Raw genomic sequence first — 25,960 nt, 5'->3', positions numbered from 1 at the left:
TAATTTAAAAGTCGTGCACCAAAGTTTGGTTAGAAATACTAATCTCTTTGTTCACCTTCTTATATGTTTTTCACATTTTTTTTGTTGATTCGTAGCTCACGACAATTCTTTAACATTAAATACTAAAATTTAAGAATTGCCTATGACTAGAATAGGAATCTAAAGGTGATTAAAATTACTCTTATTTAAATTGGTAGTGTGAACGATAAACTTATTTTTCCGAATAAGTGGTTAAATGCTTATGTTAAGAGTTTTATAAATAAAAAAAATTGAGCTTGTAAGAGGTGTTATGTAATGAGACACTAAGAATATGCCCAACAAGTAGAAGATGTGTCAAGATACAGCTCACCCATGATAAAGGAGAACTCCACCCATTGCTAATTGGTTTCGGGATGGAACCTCCTTAGACTTATAAGTCGGACTCTCTCTCCTCCATACGGGTGCGGACTTATCGATTTATATTGGCTACCATTTCATTTTTGCACACTTTCTAATAGGTTATTACTGAGTAGTATTTTATTGAAAATGTCTAAACTTTGTTGAAGACGCTAACAATTGTTTACACTATAGGTCGTTGTCGATTAGAATCTCTCCTAAAAAAATCATCTACTTACAAGAAACCTAACGTCATTGCATACAAGGAGATGAGGAATTATGAATTATGAAGGTGATAAAATGAATAGTTGAATTATGGACCACGTCAAATTTCGAAATAAAAATTACTAGCCTGGCATGAATCATGCTCCCCACAATTCTTTTCACGGCGAATTTCCGTTTTAAGTTTAAGAGGGGTTAAATATCAATCCACATGTGTAGATAGGACAAATCTTTTGCTTTTAACCATATATTCTGCAGTTGCCAAAAAGTGACAACAAAAAAATTTATTAAAAGTTGTGTTTGACAATTTTTTTTTAAAGGTGATGTTTGGAAATATTTTATTTTTAAAGGCTATGTTTGACAAAAAAAAAAAATCTCTATTAACTAGCAAATGTGAAGTTGTGAAGTAATAATGTAGGAGTTGTAACTGTTTTAATTTATGGTTTAAACGTAAATATGATACCGCAGACGAGGACGATATCAAAAGTCATTTCAGATGTTGTATCGCCCAAACCTCATCCTACGAGTCCTGTGACGGATTTACGTCATATAACTAAGCACGCGTTCACGATTGTAAGACGATAAACAAGAATTTGTGTTTAATGATTAGTTTTCACTTTGCAGTTCGCAAGTACATAAAATTGTATGAGAGCGTAACACCTGACCCCATATCAGAACCGCTTTTATAGACCAGAAGGTTATCACGACAACACATCTCAGGACCGTATTAGCTACATTTATGGTGTGCAATGACTAAGATTAGACCACAAAGAATGATTCAAAGATTAAGATTGAAACCGATATTTAATACCGGTTTTTTCCAAGGAAAAAAGTTTGTCAAGAATGATTGAGCATTCATAAAATAAAATTCATAAAGAAGTGGAATTGAAGTTATTAAGTGATCATAGACTGAAGCAGTATTATATTATCTGAGGATAGATTCATAGGGGTTATTTCAAAGGTGAAAATTCATACATTAATGGAGCATTACCTCGAGTAATTCAAGAGCGCCAAATTATATGTATTGTATAATGAATCTACTTAACAATTATGAAGCCTTACCTCCGACGACATTAAGAAACTCGGCCTCTCCTATGGCCTATCCGCATTGTCAGCGCCAAAAACTTGCCTCAACAACCAGATGGTTGACGTATGGGGCATTTTCTCAAGCTCGTAGATGAACACCCCATCTATCCAAGTCTATATCCATACAACACCTTGTTTCACTTACGCCTCTTATCAACAATCGTAAGTGTCTCCAAAGATTTCCAAGAATCTATTTACATTGATTTGCTTGAAATGCTTCCGAAGAAACTATTGAAGATATAAGCTGTTGGAGTCTTTTAGCTCCGGGGCCTCCTTGCTTAACCTTGTCGGGATTCCCGACTCTAGCACAACGTGGCTTACCAACACACCAACGACCAGGAGTAAAACTTCCATTTTTACGGTCTAGTAATTCTAGATCAATTTTATCCAATATGGGATCATCTTGCCTGAACTTTCGACCGAATGCAGCATTGCTGTTTATCATTTTTTCGGAGTCATTCATGGTGAGAGTATGTGGATGTTGCCTGGGAGGAACATCCCAAGCAATGTAATGAAGATCGTGATTGACAACAGTTTTTGCAAACTCGGGTGCATTGCAAATGACAGTATGAAAGTAGCCTTCCGGGGAAGAGACAAAGTTTGTGTAGTACATGAGTAAGGTTCTAGGTAGGTTGTCCCATCCCCAAATGAGATACTCTACAAATTCATGAGAAAGAACCATCCAGGCCGAACCTGCAAATCATTGTATGTTAGCGCTACCACAAAAGAAACTATCAATAAATGATGAATCCAAACCCACAAGACCCCAATAAGTGGGCAACTTTATGTGTTTTAGTTTACACATTATTTTTTAGGAGACAATTCCCTTCACTCACTTTTATAAATTGTCCGTCTTACGATTTTTTTCATGTGAGACGGACTCCTGTGAGACTAACTTTTCATTGTTTAATACAAATCTATAAGAATATTGTGTTCATGTGCAAAATGTGAGCTTACTGAGCTACATCATGTCTGAATTTTTTTTGTTCCTCTGACCAAAGGTAACATGTTGTACTCTAAATGCTTTGAGACAGCATGTTCTCACTGACAAAACTGGTAACAGCTTTTAATCTCTTATGGCTACAAATAATAAAATCAGCATGTCAATGGTAAACTCGAACACAAACGAATGATTTCAAGTTTCTAAGACTGAGCGAGAAACTCAGTTCTGGATTTCTAGCAATCACCAAAATGGAGAAAAACTAACCAGTAAACAGCTTAAATGATGTAGGCATAGTTCTTTTAGGTTGAACCCAAAAGATATCTGATTTTTTAGAAGAGTAAAGCCCGGGATCTATCATCAAAGGCAAAGCTCTTCCACCCCTGCAACATACAGTCAAACATCAAGAAATCGTCTCAAAGCTGAACACCTTATCATACTCGTACAACAGGCAGGAACAAATACAATACAATTTAACTTACTCTTTCCAACCTAACTTGCCGGTGTGCTCAATAAAGTTTAGCTTCCGATCCAATTTTGAAAATGTGTGTATAAGATCTGCAAGAGTTTATATGAACAATTAAACAGAACGATTCCACCAACCTTACTCCAAAAAAATACAAAGCCATTGGAATAAAACTAACCATCTTGGGTCACTAAAGGATAATCAGAAGCACTGAGATTGATAAACCAATCCCAATTCTTATATTTCTTCAAGAAAATGGCACAAGCATGTAGTGTAGTCGAAACCATAGTTGGCCCTCTATAAGTCACAATGTTTGCTTTAGTGATCATATGCACATTCTCAACACTGACAAAAAGGGGTTCCTGGTCAATCCAAGAAGCAAGCTCAAGTCTTTCCTGCGGCGAAGCCTCTAAATCCAAGTGCACAATGTACTGATTCCTCGGGTGGTACAACGCACGAAGAGTTCTCCATAGCTTCTTGGCATCACCCTTAGACCCGGAAATCAAATACGCAAATCGAGGGAGCGGAGGAGGTGGCGGAGGTGTGGGGGGAGATGAAGTTCTAGGGATCGCATTTTCGACAAAGATCGAATTTGTTTGATTCGACGACGTAGAATAATGAGATAGAAGGGCATTGATAGTGTGCAATGAAGAAAGTAACCCCATGTTGAAACATGTTACTAGAAGAAATACACCTATAACTAAGCTAATCACAAGAGGAAATGTCCATTTCTTCTCCATATTCAAAGGCAATGTTGTTTCAAACCCTTTCATAGTTTCATGAGTGCTACAACATAACAAAACTCATAAAACCCTTTTAATTCAACTTATTTCAAAATTAATACTATTTTGATGATAAATTAAATCAAGTAGACCCTAGAAATTCCTCACCACCAAATTTTGTTTGCATCCAACACAACTTTTTTACCTAAATTGGCAGCTCCAATTCAATACATACCATTAACATCAACCTGCAAAAGGGTGAATAAATGATTTTTTAAGAAACATATCTCAGTATAATCAGGTAAATACCATCATCTAAATAAAACTACTATAATTCTCCATTAACGGTCAGCTATATCGGGAACTTTTTTCAGCAATAAGATACAACATTGTATATTCAACACAAAACATTTACCACTACAATTAGTGGTGGATCTAGGAGGCTAGCAGGGACGGTCGTACCCGACTAACAATTAAAAATTTACAAAGAGTTTTTCGTTTTTATTTACCTAGTAATTCGCTGTCTAACGGAAAATCTTGCTCCGCCACTGACTACAAAAACAGAAAAACATTAAAATTAATAAAAATAAATTCAACAAAACTTAAATCTTATCTATACCATCAACATTAAAAACTTTAAAAACGAAACAGAAGACACAATCTACACAAATTTAATATATGACAACAGTTACAACCTGGGATATAATAACTACACCAATTAAATTAATTAAGTACCAGTTTTACACTAAAAACCGATAACAAAACAACAAAAACCAAAAAACAAAAAACCCAGAAAAATTAAATTATATTATTGAAAATCAACAACGACCCACATCATAAAAAGCTAAAATCTAAAAAAGGGTAGTTACAAAAATTGAAAAAAAAAATACACACCTGGTTGGATTATTATGAAGATGAGCTAAAAGATTGAAGCAAGTCTAAACAAGGGAGACAAAAAGAGAAAATTTGTATAAATATAAATATATAAGAATAATAAAAGAGATCTAATAAATTGGTCGAAAATGTGGGAGAACGTGAAGAAGATGGAGAAAAGAAGAAGATGTTTCAATGTTTTTTCTCGTTAATTGGGTTGTCAACAAAGATTGGAGAGAGAGATTGAAATTGCAATTTTATGGCAATTATGGTTTTTGGTATGTTTTGTGTATACGTAGTCCTACGTATATAGAAAGTGTTGTTTATTCTCTTACAAGAAGGATAGATTATTAATCAAAGTGCTAATACGGAGTAACGTGTGGGGTGATCATTTGAGGATGGTTGGACTTAAATTATTGACGAGTGTATTAGGGGCTCAATTACGTTGACTTTTTGGAATTAATCGTTTGTTGTAAACTTATAATCGATTTTATATTTGATGTGATTTAGAGTACACCAGCCAAAACACCCTCGGTTAGAATGATCCGATCTAATAAGGTTGACCTGACTCCCTGAGATTTGAAGTGACTCGATTCGAAAGTGGTCCGAAGTGATATAAATGACCCAAAATGACTTAGTTAAGCCAAAATCATGACCCGAAATGACCAAAACGACCCGACCCAAAATGACCCGATCCGAAAGTGACCCAATAAATTGTTGACCAAAACTAGTCCTTCACTATTTTAAAGTCAACCTTGTTAAATTTTGACATCGATTATATTAATCAAATATTTAAAATTTACGTAAAATTGACATATTTACGTTTGTTATAAAAAGAGGTTTCGGAAAATTATAATTTCGACACAAAAAAATAATACTATATAAATGAAGAAAAACATGGTTAAGTGTCGTCTCGTAGATCGTGAAAAGCGTGAAAAGTCAAATGGGTAGTTTGGATTGGATAGGGAGGAGTATAAAAATATTAATATTTTTATTAATATTCTTTATTTATCTTTGAATTATAGGGTTGAACGGGTCGGGTCAGGTTTCGACCGTAAAATAACAGGATATTTCGGGTTAGGGTCGTTTTGAGTCGTTGGTCGAGATTTACGGGTCTTTGGTTTTGTTTGTTTGGATTGAATTAGATCTGAATTGAACTGAAATGAACGTATATGATCTGAACTTTTCTAAATGAACTTATAAGATCTGAACTTTTCTGAACTGAACTTATATGTTCTGAACCTTTTCTGAATTTATAGGATCTTAAATGATCTAAACTGAACTTGTAAGATCTTAACTGAACTTAAAGGAAGTGACTTAAGTCTAAAAGAACAGAGCCTTTGACCCGAAAAACGAGTTGGGTAATATTTTGACAGGTCTAGTTAGAACACATAAAAATCTTATATGGCACGTCTCAAAGTAGGATTATATACCGCTTTTCTATAAAAAAAAAAATCCCTTTTATAATTTTTTTTTTAAATTACTCCCCTAAAATTTGCTCAAGTCAAAATTTGCACCTATTTTCACTTTCAGGTAACATATTCCGTCAAAATTCAAATCTATAAAATATTATTAAAAGGCTAGCCTAAAAATGCGACATAGACAATGCTACATGGGATGAAAAAAAGCCACGTACACAATAACAATGTGACTTGACAAACGACTATGACATGGATTATCAATTTATTATTATATTGTACTCCCTCCCATCCACTCTTTTCTTCCCTATTTCCTAAAACGGATTATTCAGGTTTTCTTCCCCTTTCCTTTTTGAGAAAGTTTTTATTAATATTATACTCCTACCTCTCTCCACTCATCAAACCCCACCATATCCTTTATTAATATTTAATTCTAATTATTCATACCTCTCTTCAATAACCAAACCCCACACATCTCCTTTATTAATATTTAATCCTAATTATTCATACCTCTCTCCAATTAACAAACTCACTCATATTTTTATCAATATTATACTCCTCACCCTTAATCCTCGCGTCCACTTCAAATGGGAAGAAAAGAGTGGATGGGAGGGAGTATTAATTTAATTCACTTATTTTCTTTAAAAATTCATCCATATTTCATTAGCTTTAATCTTGATTAACTAAAAAAACTACAATAAAAAAATATGCATTAACTATAAGTTAATAATTTCAAGATATCTACATAATAACATAAAAAGTCTAGATTGAGTAGTTAGTAGAATCATACGTGGCGCACAACATTTACATGTTAGATCAATTTTTATTTTTTATTTAAAAAAAAAGTAAAAATAGAAAATGAAAAGGCAAGGTAATAATCAATAGACTAATTACTCATCTTATTTAAACACTTTCATTTATCATGTAGTATTCCAATTAATAATCATAATTTAGTGTTAATCTGTTTATATTCTACCTTTATGAAAACATTTCACCTATAAAAGAAAATAAATTGATAAAATTATAGCACATTCCTAACAAAAACAAATTAATGAAAAAGTTTGTTTATTTTCACCAAATTATTTTATTTTGATTTATTTTTCAACAATTCTCATATCTTTACTTTGTGGTGTGTAGGAATCAAATGGACAAGAAATGAAGAGATAAGAGATAAGTAGAAGAAAAGTGAAGAATTCGACAAGCATTTGTATTATATAGTTTATTTTAGGCATTGTCGAATGTATATAAAGATACTTGATATCGTCGTCGACGATTGAATATAATCATCAGCGAATGGTGGTCAAACTTTGGCGAAGAAAATCATCAGCGAATTACTGACGGAAAAAGGTTGTGCCCGTCAGTAACCAGCATTTTCGTAGTAATATAACTTGACTAAATTGTAACTTTAGTTTCTTTAATCTCTTTTCAATAGTGATAGATTGTTTTGCGATGTTTTTAATATATTCATCATTGTTAATGTGTAATAAATTTATTAAGATTGATATTAACAACAAATTACAAATATGACTAGGCAAGTTGGTGTAAATATAGTATTCTCTATATACTCCCTCCGTACCAGACCAATGGTAACATTGACTTTTTCACACTTGTCGAGACACGTTTTGCAACGTGAATATCTTTAGTTACACATAATTAAAAATTATAAAAATTTGATATTCTTATAGCATTCATGACGATAAATCAAACAAGATCTCATATGACTATATTTTGTCTTATAGATTAAGAATAATATCGAAGATTCCCTGTGACCATAAATAGTGTCAAAAAGTCAATGTTACCATTGGTCTGGTATGGAGAGAGTATTTAATTAAGTTGGTTAGATGGGTAAATCTATATTTTTTTATGATTTGAATACTAATGAGATGACATAGGATACATTTGATTTTGTTGTCTTATTGTTGCTTTGATGATAAGATGACAAAAGTACATTGTATATATCGATTTGCGATAAACTCTTATTAAATCTCTTAATATAATTACTTACATTTTATCCCAAAACAACAAAATACTAATGAGTAGAATATTTTTTTAACTTTTAATTTTCAATGTGACAATTGATGTTTTATCTATTTACCCACCTTATTTAAATTATTTATATTTGGTTAAACGTTACAATAGTTAAGAGAAAATGAGTGAAGAATATTTTAAGTCTTATATATCATCATTATTTCCAAACTAAAAAAAGAGGTATATAAACTATGTTTAATACTACTTATTATTTTTTTAATTAATACGGAGTATCATCATTTTAATAAGGTTGACTAAAAAAAATATCAAATTTGACGTTGAACAAAAATGATATCATTTGGTTACAAAAGTAATGAGAATGAGAATAACAAAATAATAGATTACAATAAAAAAAATACTAAAAAATGACGTAGAATCGTAAATAACTGAATATCAAGCTACTACAAAAAGTAGTAAAAAAACATTACGCCAACAAATTAATGAAAAGTTAGAGCTTAACTTTTGCACTTTCACAATAGGTTATCTCCTATTGAATAAACCACACCTCATCCTTTCAATTTCCCTATCATAATATTGCAATAGTTAGAGCATCTCCAATGGACGGCTACAATACATTGTAGCCTGATTTGCCAAGTCGGTTTTTTAAGCTGTTTTGCTTTTCAGCTACACACCGCTCCAATGGGAAGCTACAACATTTTGTAGCTTATATGGGTCCCACCTTATTAATTTCATCCAATAAAAAAATTTACCTTTTCTTTTTTTCATGTCAAGCATGTAGCTTGACAAAGCTACAATGCTTTCAAGCTACATTTGTTCACTCCCTCTCCAATGGTAAGCTACTTGCTTGAAATTTTACAAAAATTGCAAGCAAGTCCCTAAAAGCAACCATTGGAGTTGCTCTTAGAACCCTACACAAATGCTTTGTGTGTCTTTCCATCTTTCCCAACTTTTAATTCTTTCATTAATTTGCCTTAAATTGAAATTCATCCTCCTCTTTAAAAGTCCAATATTTTACTTTTATAAAATATGAGTATATTAGTATGAGATATCATAGAAGGTCTCATGCGTCAACTTTATTTTTGTTATCGATTCATAGAAAGGACTCATTTTCTAGCTCAGTATAACATACCTAAACTATGAACGGCTAAAATAATTATAGAGATAGACCAAAAATGAAAAATGGAAAAATCATCAAAAACCTAAAGGGGAAAATGCATGAACGATCCTTAAACCGAACCCGTGAATTTCACGGGTCACAAAACTAGTTTTCATTTTAAAAGCCTAATTTTATGACAAAACTGCCCTTATTTCTCTTTTTTTATACTTAGTCTTCTCTCTCCCTTAAAGAATTCATTCATTCATTTCAACTCTCCTCTCTTCTTATATTTTTTCTCAATTAAGGTAAGATTGTTCATTTTATTTTAAGTAAATTATCAATTATACCCACGCTTAATCCACTTTTTTACATTTACTCCCACGCTATTTTTTTTTTAAATTACACCCAAATTAATAGCTCAGGTTATATTTTGCACCCAAAATCGATTTCAGGCCATATTTCTGTCAAAATTCAATTTTTTTGGGTTAAAACACTAATATTATGACGATTTTGCCCTTCCTCCTTCTATTTGTTCATCCTCCTCATTCATTCTCTTCTTTATCCTTCAATCTCATCTTTCCCAATTTAATTTCATTCACTGTGTTTCTCATCCTAATTCTATGCCCACTTTTGAATCCTCTTCTCGCTTATTCTTTATTGAAGTTAGCATTCATATCTTTCAAATAAAGGATGAGTTTGGGCGGCTCCTTTACAAAACCCAAGCTTTCAACCCGAGAAGGAAAGCCAAGACTAAAGAAGATTTCAGATTCTTAAAAAGGGGAGTATCCTTCTCTTTAATGAGAGGAACGAAGATACTTGATCGTGTTCAATTTAAGGTTTTTGTTTAATTTTGTTAATGTTCTTTGCTAGTTTAGTTTTTTTTATTTTTTTATTTTTTTATTTTTTATCTTTTGAATATATAAGCTACAAACAAATACGAAAAAAGAGAAAAAAGGAGAACTACATAAATTTGGAGATGGATGAACAATCTTTCAAATATAGGAGCTCAATAGTTCAAGTTACGATTATGACGGAGATTTGGGGAATTTTTAGAGGAAATGTTTGAGGAAAATATTTGGGGAAAATATTTGGGTCGAAGAGATGAAATAGGGAAAATAACTCCGAGTAATAGACATGGGGATAAAATCGTCATTTCATAATTTTTTTCGCCTGAAAATGGTGTTGGGTGCAAAATATAACCTGAGCTATTAATTTGGGTGTAATTTAAAAAAAAAAAAATTGACGTGGGAGTAAATGTAAAAAGGTTGATTAAACGTGGGTATAATTGATAATTTACTCTTTTATTTTCACTAATTAGGGTTTACAACCCAGAAATTAGAGTTTCCTAACCCAAAAATGTGGGTTTCCCAACCCAGAAATTTAGGTTATAAAGCTAGAAATTAGGATTACAAACCCATTTTTTTATAACCATTAATCAATATATCGAAAACCTCAAACTACTTGAATCACACCTACTATATTCCCTAACATATTTATCAATTGCATCCAAATTCACATAAGGAGGGTGTCTTAATCATACATCTTATAACTCCATTTACACGACGAAAACAATTAACATTACAATACAAGCAAAACTGCTAAAATCGAGAAAGAAATCAAATTGTGACGAATATCCAATTAAGAATGGGACCAATGGAAGAAACCCAATAGCCGAATTGGATCAAAGACTTGATTTTGATGAAGAACAGATTGGATTATATCTGAGTGTAGCTTCATTTTAATGTCTGAAGATTCCATTAAAATGGTCCAATTATTGTGCTTTAGAAGGTTTGAAATCTCTTATATGGTGTTAATCTTTGAGGGATTGAATGTGGTGAAATTGTAGGATGATAAAGAGATAAAGAGTGCTTTTTTTAGTGTTGAATGTTTTCTAAGTGGAAATAATATCAAGTGATATTGATACCCCATTTTATTTAGTAAATTAGGGGAAAATTTTGGGATTAAATGTTGAATGTGATAGAATAGGATAGAATGACAAGTGACATGGAGGGATGTCTAAATATTGACCTAAGGGTAATTTTGTTAGATTTAAAGATTTTTCGCCTGAAAATGAAAATGGGTGTAAATTTTGACATGAACAAATTTTAGGGGAGTAATTTAAAAAAAGTTTATAAAAGGGAGTTTTTTTTTTAGAAAAGTGGTATCTAAAAGTGAGTAATTGTTAATTCACTCTTATATTAATGATATATTTACCATATGGGCTTTAAATATGGTAACCCTGTGTTTTTTCAAAAGCTACATGGTAACCCCACTTTTCGAAGATAACATATGGTAACCATCAACTCTGTTAATAAGTTGTAGATACCCGTATCTGTCGATATTGGAATTTATAGAGAACCCGACAAACAGCCGATGATGATAGGACACATGTATTCATTAGTTGTCACTGTCATTATTTGGAGCTCGTTTTACGGCGTAGAATGGGCGTAGTCGATGAAGTATTTTATTAATTTAAATGATATTTAAATTAATGTTTTTTAAAGTGAATTCATTTTATTGTTTTAATTTGAATTTATTTTCTTAAATTTATTTTATTGGAAATAAAATAGATATTTGATTTGAAAAATCATTCTTATGTTATTAATTTGAAAAATCAATTTATATCGTTTATAAACCGTATTTGAAGAACTCGATTTTTTACGACGGCTTTATACGCGATCTTAAGATCGTTTTCAACTTGATTTGGGCACGATTTTCGAAGCAAACTGTAATACTCCGTATTTATGAGTCTTGGGGTACTCTATCGAGTAGGCCTTACTCTGTCGAGTAAGGGAGTTTTGCGAAATAAAATAGTTTCTGACCTGTTGGGTACTCGATCGAGTAACTGCGATACTCGATCGAGTAGGGGGGTACTCGATCGAGTACCATGGCTACTCGATCGAGTAGCGGTTCTGAGGTTGTTTTCTCGGGTTTTGTTAATTATGCGATTAAGGTATTTAATCTTTTCGTCATTCATTCTAATCACTTTTCTAAAACCTAAATCACTGTGAGAAGAGAAAGCAAACTACGTTCATCACCTTAATCGCATTGTTACAAATCCCGGAGCTTGGAAGGTCGGATTTCACTTGTCTTTACATCGTTGAAATCCTTGCGTCGAGGGTAAGACCTTTATACCGTTTTTATTATATTTCGTCAAAGTTAGTTAAACCCTAATATTGGGAATTGGGGATTTTGTTGTGTTATGTGCATAGTAGTAATTATGTGCTTGTATAATTAGGAGGAGAATTCGTAGAGGAAGCTTTTTGACTTCAGCTGTGAGATCGTCGACTCTTGTGCTTTCCGGGTAGGGTTTCCTACTCGGTATTACTTACATGTGATGTGGTGTTGTGTTGTAATTAGTATAATTGGTTGGTTCGACGATGTTGTGATTGTGATTGTGATTGTTTGTCTGTGGTTCTCGAGATGCGTTCTCGGCTGAGTGGAGTCACTTGCGGGAGTGGCTTCACGCCCTAGTTCGCCCTTCGTGGAACCCGCCACGGAAGGGATGTGCACATTAATGGGACAGGGTTATCGCTCGGTATGATGAGCGGGGCTTAGGTGGGAACGTTTGCGGTCCCCCAGCGGGCGGTTCGGTGGACGATCGGTGACGGAGATGGAGTGGAGTGCTTGATCGTGTATAATTGTTTGAGTTGTGTTGGTTCTTGTATTGTTGATTATGTCACTTGTGTAAATAGTCGACCCGGTTAATGTTTTAAAACTGCGGTGATCCATTCGGGGATGGTGAGCGAGATATTGAGCGGTATGACATGAGTCTTTGGGATAGCTGGAATTGCCACGATCGATGATAGAAGTCTTCCTATTTGTAGTTTAGTAGTTTTCATATACATTTCGATTAGTTCGATGAGATGTAGTTTTGAGAACATGTATTAGTATTTGGTTTGGTTTTTGGATTGTAACCTTTCGCTAAAGTATTACTATTTAAATATCGTTTCATTATTGTTTATTTGATTATCATTGCCTCGGGTAACCGAGATGGTAACGTCCTTATACCTGGGTGGTCCTGGTAAGGCACTTGGAGTATGGGGGTGTTACAAAATGGTATCAGAGCGACGATCCTGAAACCTGTAACCAATGAACCCAATGAATATAGGGAGTCAATTAAAATGAACCCGGGGTAAAGGTTGTAGGAGTTAATGCAAAGGCATGGGAGACGTCCTAAAGTCGCGAACTCGCCCTACAATTTTGAACCGGTCACATGGGGGAATATCTGTTAAGTCGAATGTGTGGTTTGTTCACTTGTGTGTGAATGTGATGAGGTGTGCTGTAAATGTTGGATGTTTGAGGTAGAAGTTGAGAATATGAATAAAGGATTGATGAGATATATATATAGAATTGTGTTGGAATGAGAAGCATGTTGAATGATTTCTATGTGGCATTAATAACATGATATAATTGTTTGTTGATAGCATGAACAGTGGAGTGGCATAGCATGCTTAATTATGAAATAATATCGTGTTTATAAGTTGTTTTACATGTTAGAATATGTTATAGCATGCGGGTAGCATATTCGAGTTAGCATGACTCGATCGAGTGGGACTGACTTGATCGGGTGGGTTTTTGACGTTTTTACGGCCAGAATCGAGTTTTAGGGTACTCGATCGAGTAACTAGTGGTACTCGATCGAGTAGGGGGTCACTCGATCGAGTAGCCTGGCTACTCGGTCGAGTATGTTAGAGGTCGGAAGGTCTTTTTGTGTTACGGAGTCGAGGTACTCGATCGAGTATGGGAGGCACTCGATCGAGTAGCCTCTTACTCGATCGAGTAGGTTGGGACACTCGATCGAGTAGCACCTGGGTAGCCTGTTTTCGTGTTTTGAGGTTTAGTACATGTGTTTATGTCTACCCTTTCTTATATATAGCTTCAAGATGCCGCCTAAGAGAAACGCTTACTATGCGAGAGAGCGAGGCCATGAATACGGATGATATTGTTAAGATGTTGGAGCACCAGGATGCTCTTACCGAGGCCTTAAAGAAAGTGAATAAGGATAAGGAGGTTGATCACTCTAAGATCAGCCTTTACATAGCTAGGTTCAACCCAAAGGAGTACAAAGGGACCGGGAACCAAACCTTCTTGACAACGGCATCGTGAGATGGAGAATATCTTGGACCTGGTTCATTGTCCTGATGAGATGAGGGTTGAGCAAGCTGCGTTCTACCTGAGGGAGGCAGCTGGTGAGTGGTGGGATAAGGTGAAGGTGAGTGCAAGAGAGATGTATGCTAACCAAGGCTTACCTGCTATACCTTGGGATGAGTTCCGTAGGGCCATGAGAAAAGAGTTTGTGCCGAGCATGTGAGAAGCAAGTCGAGAGAGAGGAGTTCGATGGGTTCAAGATGACATCGACATGTCGTGGCTGAGTACTATAAGCAGTTCAATGAGAAGTCTAGGTATGCTGAGGACATGGGATTGAGTGATGAGAATATGGCGCTGAGGTTTGAGAAGGGGTTGACCACTAGGATCATGGATAAACTCCCTGTAGGAGTCCTTACTGATGTTAAGGACGCTTATGAGAGAGCTGGGAGGGCTGAGAGGTTAGTAGAGATGGCTCAGGAGAGGTCTGGTGTTGAGAAAAGAAAGGCAGAGAGTGAGGGTGGTGGCCAATCTAGTCATAAGAAAGGCAACCACAATCAAGCTAAGGGGTTTCTGTTGGGTCGGGGTTTAGTGCTGGGGCTTCCTTCGGGCGTGGCCGTGGGGGTAGCAGTAACAGTTGGGGTATGACTTGCTTTGGCTGTGGCGGTGTCGGCCACAAGAGACATGAGTGCACGAGTGTGCCTGGAGCTTTTCAGGGGACGGGTCGGGGAAGTTATTCTCAGGGACCGGCACAGAGTTATGCGAACAACGGACCAAGTGGGTTATGGTCTAACAGGGGGAGCCGAGCTATCGGGGTGGAGGTAACCGCAACGGCGGTAATTCTTATCGAAAAACCACTACGAACAACAACAACAAGAATCGGGGGTCGGTGCTAAACCGGCCACATCGGCCAAACCGATCTTTGTCCGGGGAGGTGGACAAAAGACCAGTGGAAAGCTGTTCATGATGGACAAGAAAGCAGCTGAGGAGGATGCACATGTTATCACTGGTACCTTTCTTGTTAACGGTATTCATACCTTTGTTTTGTTTGATTCGGGGGCTTCCCAGTCGTTTGTATCATCGAGTCATGTTAAAAGGTTGGGTTTGAGAGTTTATGAGTCTGTAAGTGAGAAAGTTTTTATACCTTCGGGAGAGTCTGTATCTTGTGGGAGGTTGTTTAGGGATGTGTCTATGATAGTTGGGCAAGTTGACCTACCTGTAGACTTGCTAGAGTTTCCTCTTAACGGTTTTGAGATGATAGTCGGGATGGATTGGCTGGGGAAGTATAAGGCTAAAATAGACTGTCATCAAAAGAAAGTGTCTTTGAGAGGGCCTAAGGGTGTTAGTGTGTCTTATCGTGGGTTTTTAGTCAAACCCAAAGTTAAGTTGATTGCAGCTATCACGTTGAAGTCTTATCTGAGGAAGGGATGTCCTTTGATCTTGTGCCATGTGAGAGATGACCGGATAGAGAGTCCGACGGTTGATGAGATACCGATGGTGGGAGAGTTTGCCGATGTTTTTCCCGACGAGATTCGGGTTGCCACGAAGAAGGGGGGATAGATTTCACCGTTGAGTTGAAACCGGGGACGGGGCCAATCTCTAAGGCACCGTGCCGGATGGGTCCTAAAGAGATGGAGGAACTCGGGAAGCGATTAGATGATCGATAGAGAAGGGATACATTAGACCTAGTGTATCGCCGTGGGGAGCACCAGTTCTTTTCGTGAAGAAGAAGGACGGGAGTTTGAGGTTATGCATAGATTACATAGAGCTAAACCGAGTGACGGTGAAGAACAAGTATCCTTTGCCAAGGATAGATGACCTGTTTGATCAGTTGAGTGGTGCATCAGTCTTTTCCAAGATTGATTTGAGGTCGGGGTACCATCAGGTGAAGATTAGAGAGGTGGACATACCAAAGACAGCTTTCACGTCGCGGTATGGTCACTATGAGTATGTGGTGATGCCGTTTGGGTTATCTAACGCACCGGCCGTGTTTATGGATTTGATGAATAGAATCTTCAGACAGTTTTTGGACAAGTTCGTGGTGGTGTTCATCGATGACATCTTAGTCTACTCTAAGACTAAGGAAGAGCATGAGGAGCATCTGAGGATCGTGTTGCAGACTTTGAGGGACCATGAGTTGTATGCTAAACTGTCCAAGTGTGAGTTCTGGTTGGAGAAAGTTGCTTTTCTGGGGCATGTGATCTCTAAAGAGGGAGTAGTCAGTGGATCCGACAAAGATTGAGGCGGTGACAAAGTGGGAAGCACCAAAGAATGTCGGCGAGATTAGGAGTTTCTTGGGTTTAGCCGATACTACGGACGGTTCGTGAAAGATTTCTCCAAGATAGCTAGACCTATGACAACTTTGATGAGGAAAGAGAACAGGTTTCGTTGGGATGAGAGTTGTGAAAAGGCGTTCCAAACATTAAAGGAGCGTTTGACCACAGCTCCTATCTTAGCATTGCTGAAGGGATTGAGAACTTTGAGGTTTATACGATGCCTCAAAGAATGGGTTGGGATGTGTGTTGATGCGAACGGTAAGTAAGTGATTGCCTATGCTTCTAGGCAATTGAAGCCGTATGAGGAGAACTACCCTACACATGATCTAGAGTTGGGTGCGGTGGTGTTTGCTCTCAAGATTTGGAGACATTACCTTTATGGGGCGACCTTTAAGGTATTTTCTGATCACAAGAGTCTCAAGTACATCTTCACTCAAAAGGAGTTGAACATGAGACAAAGAAGGTGGATGGAGCTGATTGGCGATTATGACATGGATATTATCTACCATGAAGGGAAGGCCAATGTCGTTGCAGATGCTTTGAGTAGGAAGAGTGTACACTCCCTGTGTACAACTCTATCTTTGATGAGGTTGAGAGATGAGGTGGGGAAGTTTGGAATACATATGATTCAGAGAGGAGATGTTGTGGGAGATTTGACAGTGCAGCCTGATCTTTATGATGATATTCGAGGTAAACAGACTTTGGATCCTAAGATAGTTGAGTGGAGAGCTGGAGTAGAGAAAGGGACAGTGTCCCGATTTTCCATTCACACAGATGGTAGTTTGAGGTTTGATGGTAGGTGGTGTGTCCCTAATGATGAGGAGCTGAAAAAGACAATCATGACAGAGGCACATTGTACACCATACTCAGTACATCCAGGCGGAGACAAGCTATACAAGGACTTGAAAAACACGTTCTGGTGGCCTGGGATGAAGAAAGAAACAGCTGAGTTCGTGGCCCGTTGTTTGACATGCCAGAGAGTAAAAGGGGAGCAGCGACGATCACAAGGTAAGATTCAGTCTTTAGAGGTACCTGAGTGGAAGCGGGAATCCATTTCTATGGATTTTATCGTGGGTTTACCAAAGAGTCAACAGGGTAATAACATGATATGGGTGATAGTGGATCGACTGACCAAGTCAGCTCACTTTGTTCCAATGAAAGATACATGGACTAAAGCACAATTGGCTATGGCTTATCGAAAGAATGTGCTTAAGTTACATGGAGTCCCTAAGGACATAGTGTCTGACAGAGATGCGAGGCTTATATCACGGTTCTGGAAAGAGTTGCAGGAATCTTTGGGTACAACTTTGAAGATGAGTACGACTTTTCATCCTGCGACGGACGGTCGGTCAGACGAGAGAACAATCAAAACTCTTGAGGATATGTTACGAGCTTGTGTGATGGACTTTGGTGGTAGCTGGGAACAGAGGTTGGATTTGATAGAGTTTTCTTACAACAACAGCTACCACACTAGCATTGGCATGGCACCGTTTGAGGCTTTGTACGGGAGGAGATGCAGGAGTCCGATTTGTTGGGACGACAGTGCTGAGGCAGTGGTTCTAGGACCAGAGATGGTACATGAGATGGTTGAACAGATTAAGATGATCAGGGAACGGATGAGAGCAGCTCAGGATAGACAAAAGAGTTATGCAGATCTACATCGCCGGGATATAGAGTTTCAGGTTGGGGATAAGGTTCTTCTGAAAGTGTCTCCTATGCGTGGGGTTATGAGATTTGGGAAGAAAGGCAAGCTGAGTCAGAAGTTCATCGGTCCTTATGAGATCTTAGAGCGAGTTGGGGAGGTTGCTTACCGTCTGGCTTTACCTGCTGCTTTAGAGAGAGTGCATAATGTGTTTCATGTATCGCAGCTGCGGAAGTATGTGAGTGACCCGTCACATGTGTTAGAGGCAGAGATCATAGAACTAGATGAGTCTTTATCATATCTTGAGGTACCTAAGCAGATTCTTGACCGGAAGGTTATGAAGACTAGGAGTGGTGAGACAGTTTTGCTTAAGATCCTTTGGTCTAACCACGAGACAGAGGAAGCTACATGGGAGGCAGAGGAGATCATAAGAGAGCGCTACCCTTTCCTTTTTGATCAGGTATGTTTGGTTACGAGGACGTAACCTTGTTTCTTTTAGGGGGGTAGCAGATGATCGCAAAGAGTTTTAAGAGTTTTTATACCCTTTTTATGCTGTGTCGGTATAGTTGTTGTCGTTGAGTCAGGTTGAGTTTGAGTTAGTAACAAGTTTTTATGTTGAGTTTGTTTCGATTGTTGAGTCGGGAGTGTTGTAGTGTGAGTCTTTGTTTGTGTTGGTTTGAACTTCGGGGACGAAGTTCTTTTTAAGGAGGGAAGACTGTAATACTCCGTATTTATGAGTCTTGGGGTACTCTATCGAGTAGGCCTTACTCTGTCGAGTAAGGGAGTTTTGCGAAATAAAATAGTTTCTGACCTGTTGGGTACTCGATCGAGTAACTGCGATACTCGATCGAGTAGGGGGGTACTCGATCGAGTACCATGGCTACTCGATCGAGTAGCCGGTTTACGGGGGTTGTTTTCTCGGGTTTTGTTAATTATGCGATTAAGGTATTTAATCTTTTCGTCATTCATTCTAATCACTTTTCTAAAACCTAAATCACTGTGAGAAGAGAAAGCAAACTACGTTCATCACCTTAATCGCATTGTTAACAAATCCCGGAGCTTGGAAGGTCGGATTTCACTTGTCTTTACATCGTTGAAATCCTTGCGTCGAGGGTAAGACCTTTATACCGTTTTTATTATATTTCGTCAAAGTTAGTTAAACCCTAATATTGGGAATTGGGGATTTTGTTGTGTTATGTGCATAGTAGTAATTATGTGCTTGTATAATTAGGAGGAGAATTCGTAGAGGAAGCTTTTTGACTTCAGCTGTGAGATCGTCGACTCTTCGTGCTTTCCGGTAGGGTTTCCCTACTCAGTATTACTTACATGTGATGTGGTGTTGTGTTGTAATTAGTATAATTGGTTGGTTCAGACGATGTTGTGATTGTGATTGTGATTGTTTGTCTGTGGTTCTCGAGATGCGTTCTCGGCTGAGTGGAGTCACTTGCGGGAGTGGCTTCACGCCCTAGTTTCGCCCTTCGTGGAACCCGCCACGGAAGGGGATGTGCACATTAATGGGACAGGGTTATCGCTCGGTATGATGAGCGGGGCTTAGGTGGGAACGGCTGCGGTCCCCCACTGGCAGGGCTGGTCCAGTGGACAGTCGGTGACGGAGATGGAGTGGAGTGCTTGATCGTGTATAATTGTTTGAGTTGTGTTGGTTACTGTATTGTTGATTATGTCACTTGTGTAAATAGTACTGACCCCGGTTAATGTTTTAAAACCTGCGGTGATCCATTCGGGGATGGTGAGCAGATATTGAGCAGGTATGACATGAGTACTGGGATAGCTGGGATTGCCACGATCTGATGATAGAAGTCTTCCGCTGTAGTTTAGTAGTTTTCATATACATTTCGATTAGTTCGATGAGAGAGTAGTTTTGAGAACATGTATTAGTATTTGGTTTGGTTTTTGGATTGTAACCTTTCGCTAAAGTATTACTATTTAAATATCGTTTCATTATTGTTTATTTGATTATCATTGCCTCGGGTAACCGAGATGGTAACGTCCTTATACCTGGGTGGTCCTGGTAAGACACTTGGAGTATGGGGGTGTTACACAAACTCGAACCAACTCCTGACCCATAATCCAACCCATCACTCACCCTCATAACCAGGCCCTAACCCCACGCAAACCCGCGTCCGTACCTCCTTATTTTCGAGCCCCAAACAGCCCACACAACCAGTCCATACCCTTTCCCGTGTTCAGCATTACCAAGCCCCAAACCCGCTCCAAACGCCACTTAAACCCGTGCCCATTAACCTAATCCATACCCTAGTATCCTACCCATATTACCCTAGCTTAACCACCAAGAAACACCCCTCCAAAACCCTACACCACCTCACGAAAGCTGCTGGACAGCAAGAAAAACAAAAGCGAGCCATTTGACTTTGTTGCTCTCTTTTACCCTACTTTAACTCCTTATAAATACCTCCCCTCTGCCATACTTTCATTCCTCTAAGTTCTGCATACATACTACCATCACTAACCAACACTAATCTCCACAAAAAAACCCTAGTTACCTCTCAAAACTCTCGGCAAAACCGAGACATCCAAACTGAGAAACAGTTTGTGTCTCTCTCGAAATACCATTTGTTTCCCCTTCAAATCTCCACTAAAATTCGAGTTTCTTGTTCCTAATTAACCATATAACATCCATCTACATATTAGACAAAGATTCACGAACCAAATTGACCTTGAGAGTACACGAATCCCCTCGAAAAACAGAGTGTCATACACTCTGTTTTCGCGGCTTTTCTTGTCTGTCCAGTTCTATTTGTGCTCATTTTTCGTGCCCAATAACTCATAACGAGCATGGTTTGTTTTAAGATATTTGTTCTACTCTCTTTATAGTTTTCAAAACATCTTTTAAATCTAATTTTCACCAAGAAACGAGTGAGAAATTGCAGTTTGAAAGTTGCTGTCCAGATTTACCAAAAAACGTGTTGTTGCTTTGTTCCTTCGTCGACGACGGCCTCTCGAGATAAAATCTACGATCGATTACGACCCAAGACGGTGTCAACGATACATGTAGTTGAGGGTGCATCAAATCCTCCTCTTCTCCCTTTTATTTCGTTCTTTTATGTTTGTTTTTTATAGTTTGTTTTGTATATTGTTTATCGTTATGCATCGTTTGATATCGTTAACTATGAAACTAGTTTAGTCCGAGTACAAGTTAAAGTACCACCATGAACACCCGCGTTGACTTGAGTTGGGAAAGAAATCCGCCAGATCGGTCGGTCGTATCCCCCTTCTCATTTACATATCCCCATGTTCAAGGTAGGGCATTAATAAAACGAATTTTAACTTTGTTCCTCGCTTTTGACCCCTCGCTTGTTTCGCTCAATTCGGCCTGCCCTAGGACCCTTTGCATGTTAGTTCGACCTCTGATTGTTAACATATGACTCAATTAGACGACATTCGATTGATTTAATAACCTAATTAGACATGTTAGGGTGCTTCGACACAAGCTTTAAAACCGGTTAACAATTCTATAACCTAATTGAATACATCTCTCTTTTCACATGATTTCTCGCTAGTATAAGAGTGCGTGATTAGCACCTTCTTATTAACACTCGACGAGTTAATTTAACTAGCGAACTTGACCTAATTCGACCCTTTAGGCCGTGTAGAGCACTCGGTTTAGGCGAAGCCTTCTGACCTCTTTTATCATCGATTTCTAATGTATATCCAGTATCGCTTTGCAAATCTATCTAACCTAATGAATCTAACCCAAGGATTAGGGTAGGTTAGGATGTGTAGGTCGTGTTTGGCGGTGTATTTTGTAGTCCTTTTCTCGTTCATTTTATCTTTATCTCGTTGTTTCGTATCTTGTAATTACTTTTTGTTTATCGAGTCGTGTTTTGTAATTTGTTCGTAATTAGTTTTCCTTTATCGAGTCAAATGATTTCTAAAAAACCTTAGTCTTGTTTGGTTAGATGGTTGTGCTCCAATTCATGTAAGAGCGTAGTAAATCGCATGTTGTTTAAAGCGACGTGGCCCGATTTATGCTTATGCATGCTTTGGTGTGTGACCTAATGTCTAATTCGATGAGATTAAGCGAAAGCACGCATTATGAGGAGTGACCCAAGGCCGTGAGTTATGTAAACCGTGGGCCACCCTTTGTGCACGTTTTCCTAGGCCGAATTGGCCATGTAGGGTGTCGTGTATGGTGTCTTATATAACAATTGTATTTAGTTCGAGTTGTATCTTTAATTTCTTGTTGTGTCGGCATGAAATGCCTGGGTTGTAATTGGGTAGATCCCAACGGCTCCCCCATTTCCATCAAGCCTTGTTTGTTTCGTTTATGTGTTGTTAGATCAATCAACCCATATACTAAATTACAACTTTAACAAAGTTAGTTTAGTTGCATCTAAATCGACATAGAAACCTCACATGTTAGGGTTTTAAAACTATGTTTGCATATCATATATCGTGGTAGCTACGACCTTGTTTGAAATCCGACACTTGACTTAGTAGAGGCCGTCATCGACGGGCGGGGTTAGGTGTCCTTATGGGCTTCCTAACATGTACCGTCACCCCTTACTCAAGATCTATGGTTTGTGGATCCGTCTAAATACCATTGGATTACGAGAGTCATTCAAATCGAGTGATATAGGGTACAAGTCTTTATCTTTAATCACTCGTAGTCGATTGGCTTTATGCTTTTCGATGAAAGGTGTAAAGTTGACTTGAACGGTTCCAAGTTCCCATAAAACTTGGTGGAGACTCTAATTGGTCTTAATTCGATTCGAAGGAACCTCGAGTCGATAATGCCTCTTGTGGATCCCGCGGACGGAGATCCCGCGGGTGTTGTCCACAGTTTGGCGACTCTGCTGGGGAAAAGAGGACTAGTTACACTTTGTTTCTAGGGTCTTTTCCTCCGAGGTGAAACTTGAAAAGAAAGTATTGGAAAGTAAAACATTACTCGTAGTGCTACGATTCATGCATAAACCCTTAAGGACTTTTCCCGGGCCGTCCCAGCGCTTCTTTGTGACGCGTGGGGGGCGACGTCCCACTATGCCAGGTGCTTGCACATTGCTTGCTTACGCTCCGCCTCTTCGTGGTTCTTGAGGGTGAGTGTGCTCTTCTAGGTACTCTACCTAAAGGCCCTTGTCCTATTAGACCCGAAAGGATGGAGGGTATAGACCTTCTTATAGAAGACTTGCCGAGACTTAGAAATGTCTAGGAGCATACATCCTTATAACATGAGAATGACAATGTGCCATGTGAATTTCCCGAGTCTTTTCAATTTTTCCATATCAATTTCAAAGCCGAACTTTTGAACAACTCACTTTCAAAATAGCATGGTTTTAAAAACCCGGAATGCTGCCCAAATAGGACTAGACTTTTTTTTGGCCCAAAATGATCTTTTATAGCTGGCATGCTGCCCATTTCAAATCTCATTTTCAAATCAATTCTTCGTTTTTCAAAATCAATCCAAAAATGTTTCTCGAACCTTGACCGAGCTTGAAGTGCGTCGAGTCATGTCCATGTCCTGGCCGTGTTGGGCTAGGCGTGTTTTGTCCCAAGTGTCTAGCACACGACCTTGTTGGGTCACCCAAGCTCACCTCTTGGGATTCGAGTCATGTTGGTCTACCTTTTGGTCTAGGATAGTCCACAGAAACGTCCAAGCTAAGCCATTATGGACGTTTCATTTGAACCTAAGGACTATGTTGGTCCAATCACGGGTTTAGTCACACCGAGTCCAGTTTAGAATCGAGTTATGATGGCTTGGGTCATGTCGTTTTGTCGAGTCTAAAATGAATCGAGGTCTAAATCCAACCGTGAGTCGAACCATTTGGTTAGCTCAGTCTTAAGTCGAGTCTTTGTTTGAGTCAAGTTGATGTCGTGTCCTTAAGTGTGTAGGGGCTCTTATATTTGAATATTGACTCAGTTCGGGGTTTTCTTGTAGAAAGGCCGCCAAAAACCCGACTTCAAGCAATGGAAGATGCTGTTAACAAACTCACTGAGGCTGTGAACCTCATGAGAGCCAGAATGGATGTGATCGAATCAAAGCTTGGTGAAGATTCCTCTTCATCTACCCCACTTCTGACTGATCTGGAGAAACGGTTCAAGTTCATTGAAGACCGTCTGAAACTCTCCCAGGGGAAGAACATCCACTACGAAAATGCTAGGGCCTATGCCCAGTTCAGGATAAGTTGCCCACAAACATGGTACTCACTGATATCCCAAAGTTTAAGAGCACAGAAGATCCAGTCCACCATGTTAAGGCCTATAAGGGGTACCTAGCACTGAAGGGAGTACCTGCTGACATGCTCTCTGAAATTTTCGCTCAATCTCTGGATGAATACCCGAAGGCGTGGTTCTACAATCTGGACCTTAAGAACTTCCCTACTTTCGAAGATATCACGGTGGAGTTTTGTAAGCACTATGCTGACAATGTCAAGATTCGGACCAATATAAGAACGCTAGAGGTTATGACGCAGAAAGAAAAGGAAGGCTTTACTGAGTTCCTTGCAAGATGGCGCGCTGAAAGCGTGAAATTAGCCAAGAAGCCTGATGAAGTTGAAATGGTAGATAAGTTCGTAAAGAATCTACGACACATTTTCCGTAATGCTCAAAATACCGAAATTTTGGCTCTTTCAAAGAATTGATAAGAATCGGGATAAAGGTAGAAGATGACGTCCGAATGGCAGAAGCTGAAAAGCCAAAAGGATACCAAGAGGCCTCGTCATCTAAGACAAAAGCACCAGCAACGTCCCACTTTGTTGAAACTGTCAATCTCTTAGATGGGCAGTCAAAAAGGCCTCCGCGCCAAGCTCCGAGGGCATTCACCGATATCGGGTGCACTTATGCATATGCTCTCCAAAGGCTCATAGCCCAGGGAAAGCTGAAGCCCATCGGTCCAACTCCGGATCCACCTGCTGAACAACAAGGCAAATGGTACAAACCGAATGCCTACTGTGCCTTCCATCAAGGGAAGGGACACGATACTGAAAGGTGCTTTAGACTAAAGCACGAAATTCAAGACATGATTGAGAACGGAACGCTCCCAATCCTAGCCATAAAGCCCAACAACGTCACCAATCCCTTTGGTGACCACACTAACTTTGTCTCTACCGAATATAGTGTCGACTACTCTCATTTGATTCGCCCATGTCGTTTAAAAGGGGTCTTTGTTGGAAGAATATTCGTGGATTGCTCCAAGTTCTTACCAAGCCCGAAAAATGAAATTATGTTCGGGGATTTCGCTGTCGACTGTACTTCTTACATACTCCGAAGCGGTAGTGAAGTTAATGGCGTTTGGGCCGATGACGAAGATGATGTTTACCTCATCAAGGGTGCGGTAATTCCTCACACCCAAGAAGAAATCTTGAAGGCGAGGCAAGATGCCCTAGAGTCAAACCATTTGACTAGATCAGGGCGCCCGTATCGCGTGGAGAAAGCTAAAGATATTCCGAACAAGACATCTCTCAAAGAGCCAGCAGTGGTCGAAGTTCTTGGTGAAGGGTCGACCTCCGAGGCTTCTCTCATCAAACAACTCCAAAAGACTAAGGCTGACGTGTCTATCTGGCAACTTATCTTGAGCTCTTTCGAACATCGCCAAGCTTTGTTGCAAGCATTGATGAACATGACCGTGTCGTCAAGTACTACTCCTGCTGACATGGTCACTCACATTGCCCAGAATCGGCCATAGATTACCAATGCCGTGACATTTTCCGACGAATATCTGCCACCATTCGGGCCCCGACATAACCTGGCCCTCTATGTTGCTACCGTGTGTCTCAACAAGCACATTCTCAT

General features: G+C 38.6%; 1 protein-coding gene across 1 annotated transcript; it reads right to left on the bottom strand.

The window, feature by feature from the left end:
- Window positions 1–1,482: 1,482 nt before the first annotated feature.
- Window positions 1,483–4,977, bottom strand: LOC141617136 (beta-glucuronosyltransferase GlcAT14B-like). Its single transcript, XM_074434312.1, has 6 exons — window positions 4,706–4,977; window positions 4,321–4,363; window positions 3,268–4,059; window positions 3,106–3,181; window positions 2,891–3,006; window positions 1,483–2,376 (listed from the first exon to the last, which is right to left on the bottom strand). Exons 3-6 carry the CDS (start codon window positions 3,860–3,862, stop codon window positions 1,874–1,876), a joined length of 1,290 nt encoding a protein of 429 aa, XP_074290413.1. The 5' UTR covers window positions 3,863–4,059; window positions 4,321–4,363; window positions 4,706–4,977; the 3' UTR covers window positions 1,483–1,873.
- Window positions 4,978–25,960: the final 20,983 nt, after the last annotated feature.

The sequence above is a fragment of the Silene latifolia genome, chromosome X (assembly GCF_048544455.1).
Source record: "Silene latifolia isolate original U9 population chromosome X, ASM4854445v1, whole genome shotgun sequence".
Taxonomy (NCBI): Eukaryota; Viridiplantae; Streptophyta; class Magnoliopsida; order Caryophyllales; family Caryophyllaceae; genus Silene; species Silene latifolia.
The sequence above is the reverse complement of the archived record's forward strand: the minus strand, read 5'-3'. Positions and strand labels throughout refer to the sequence as shown.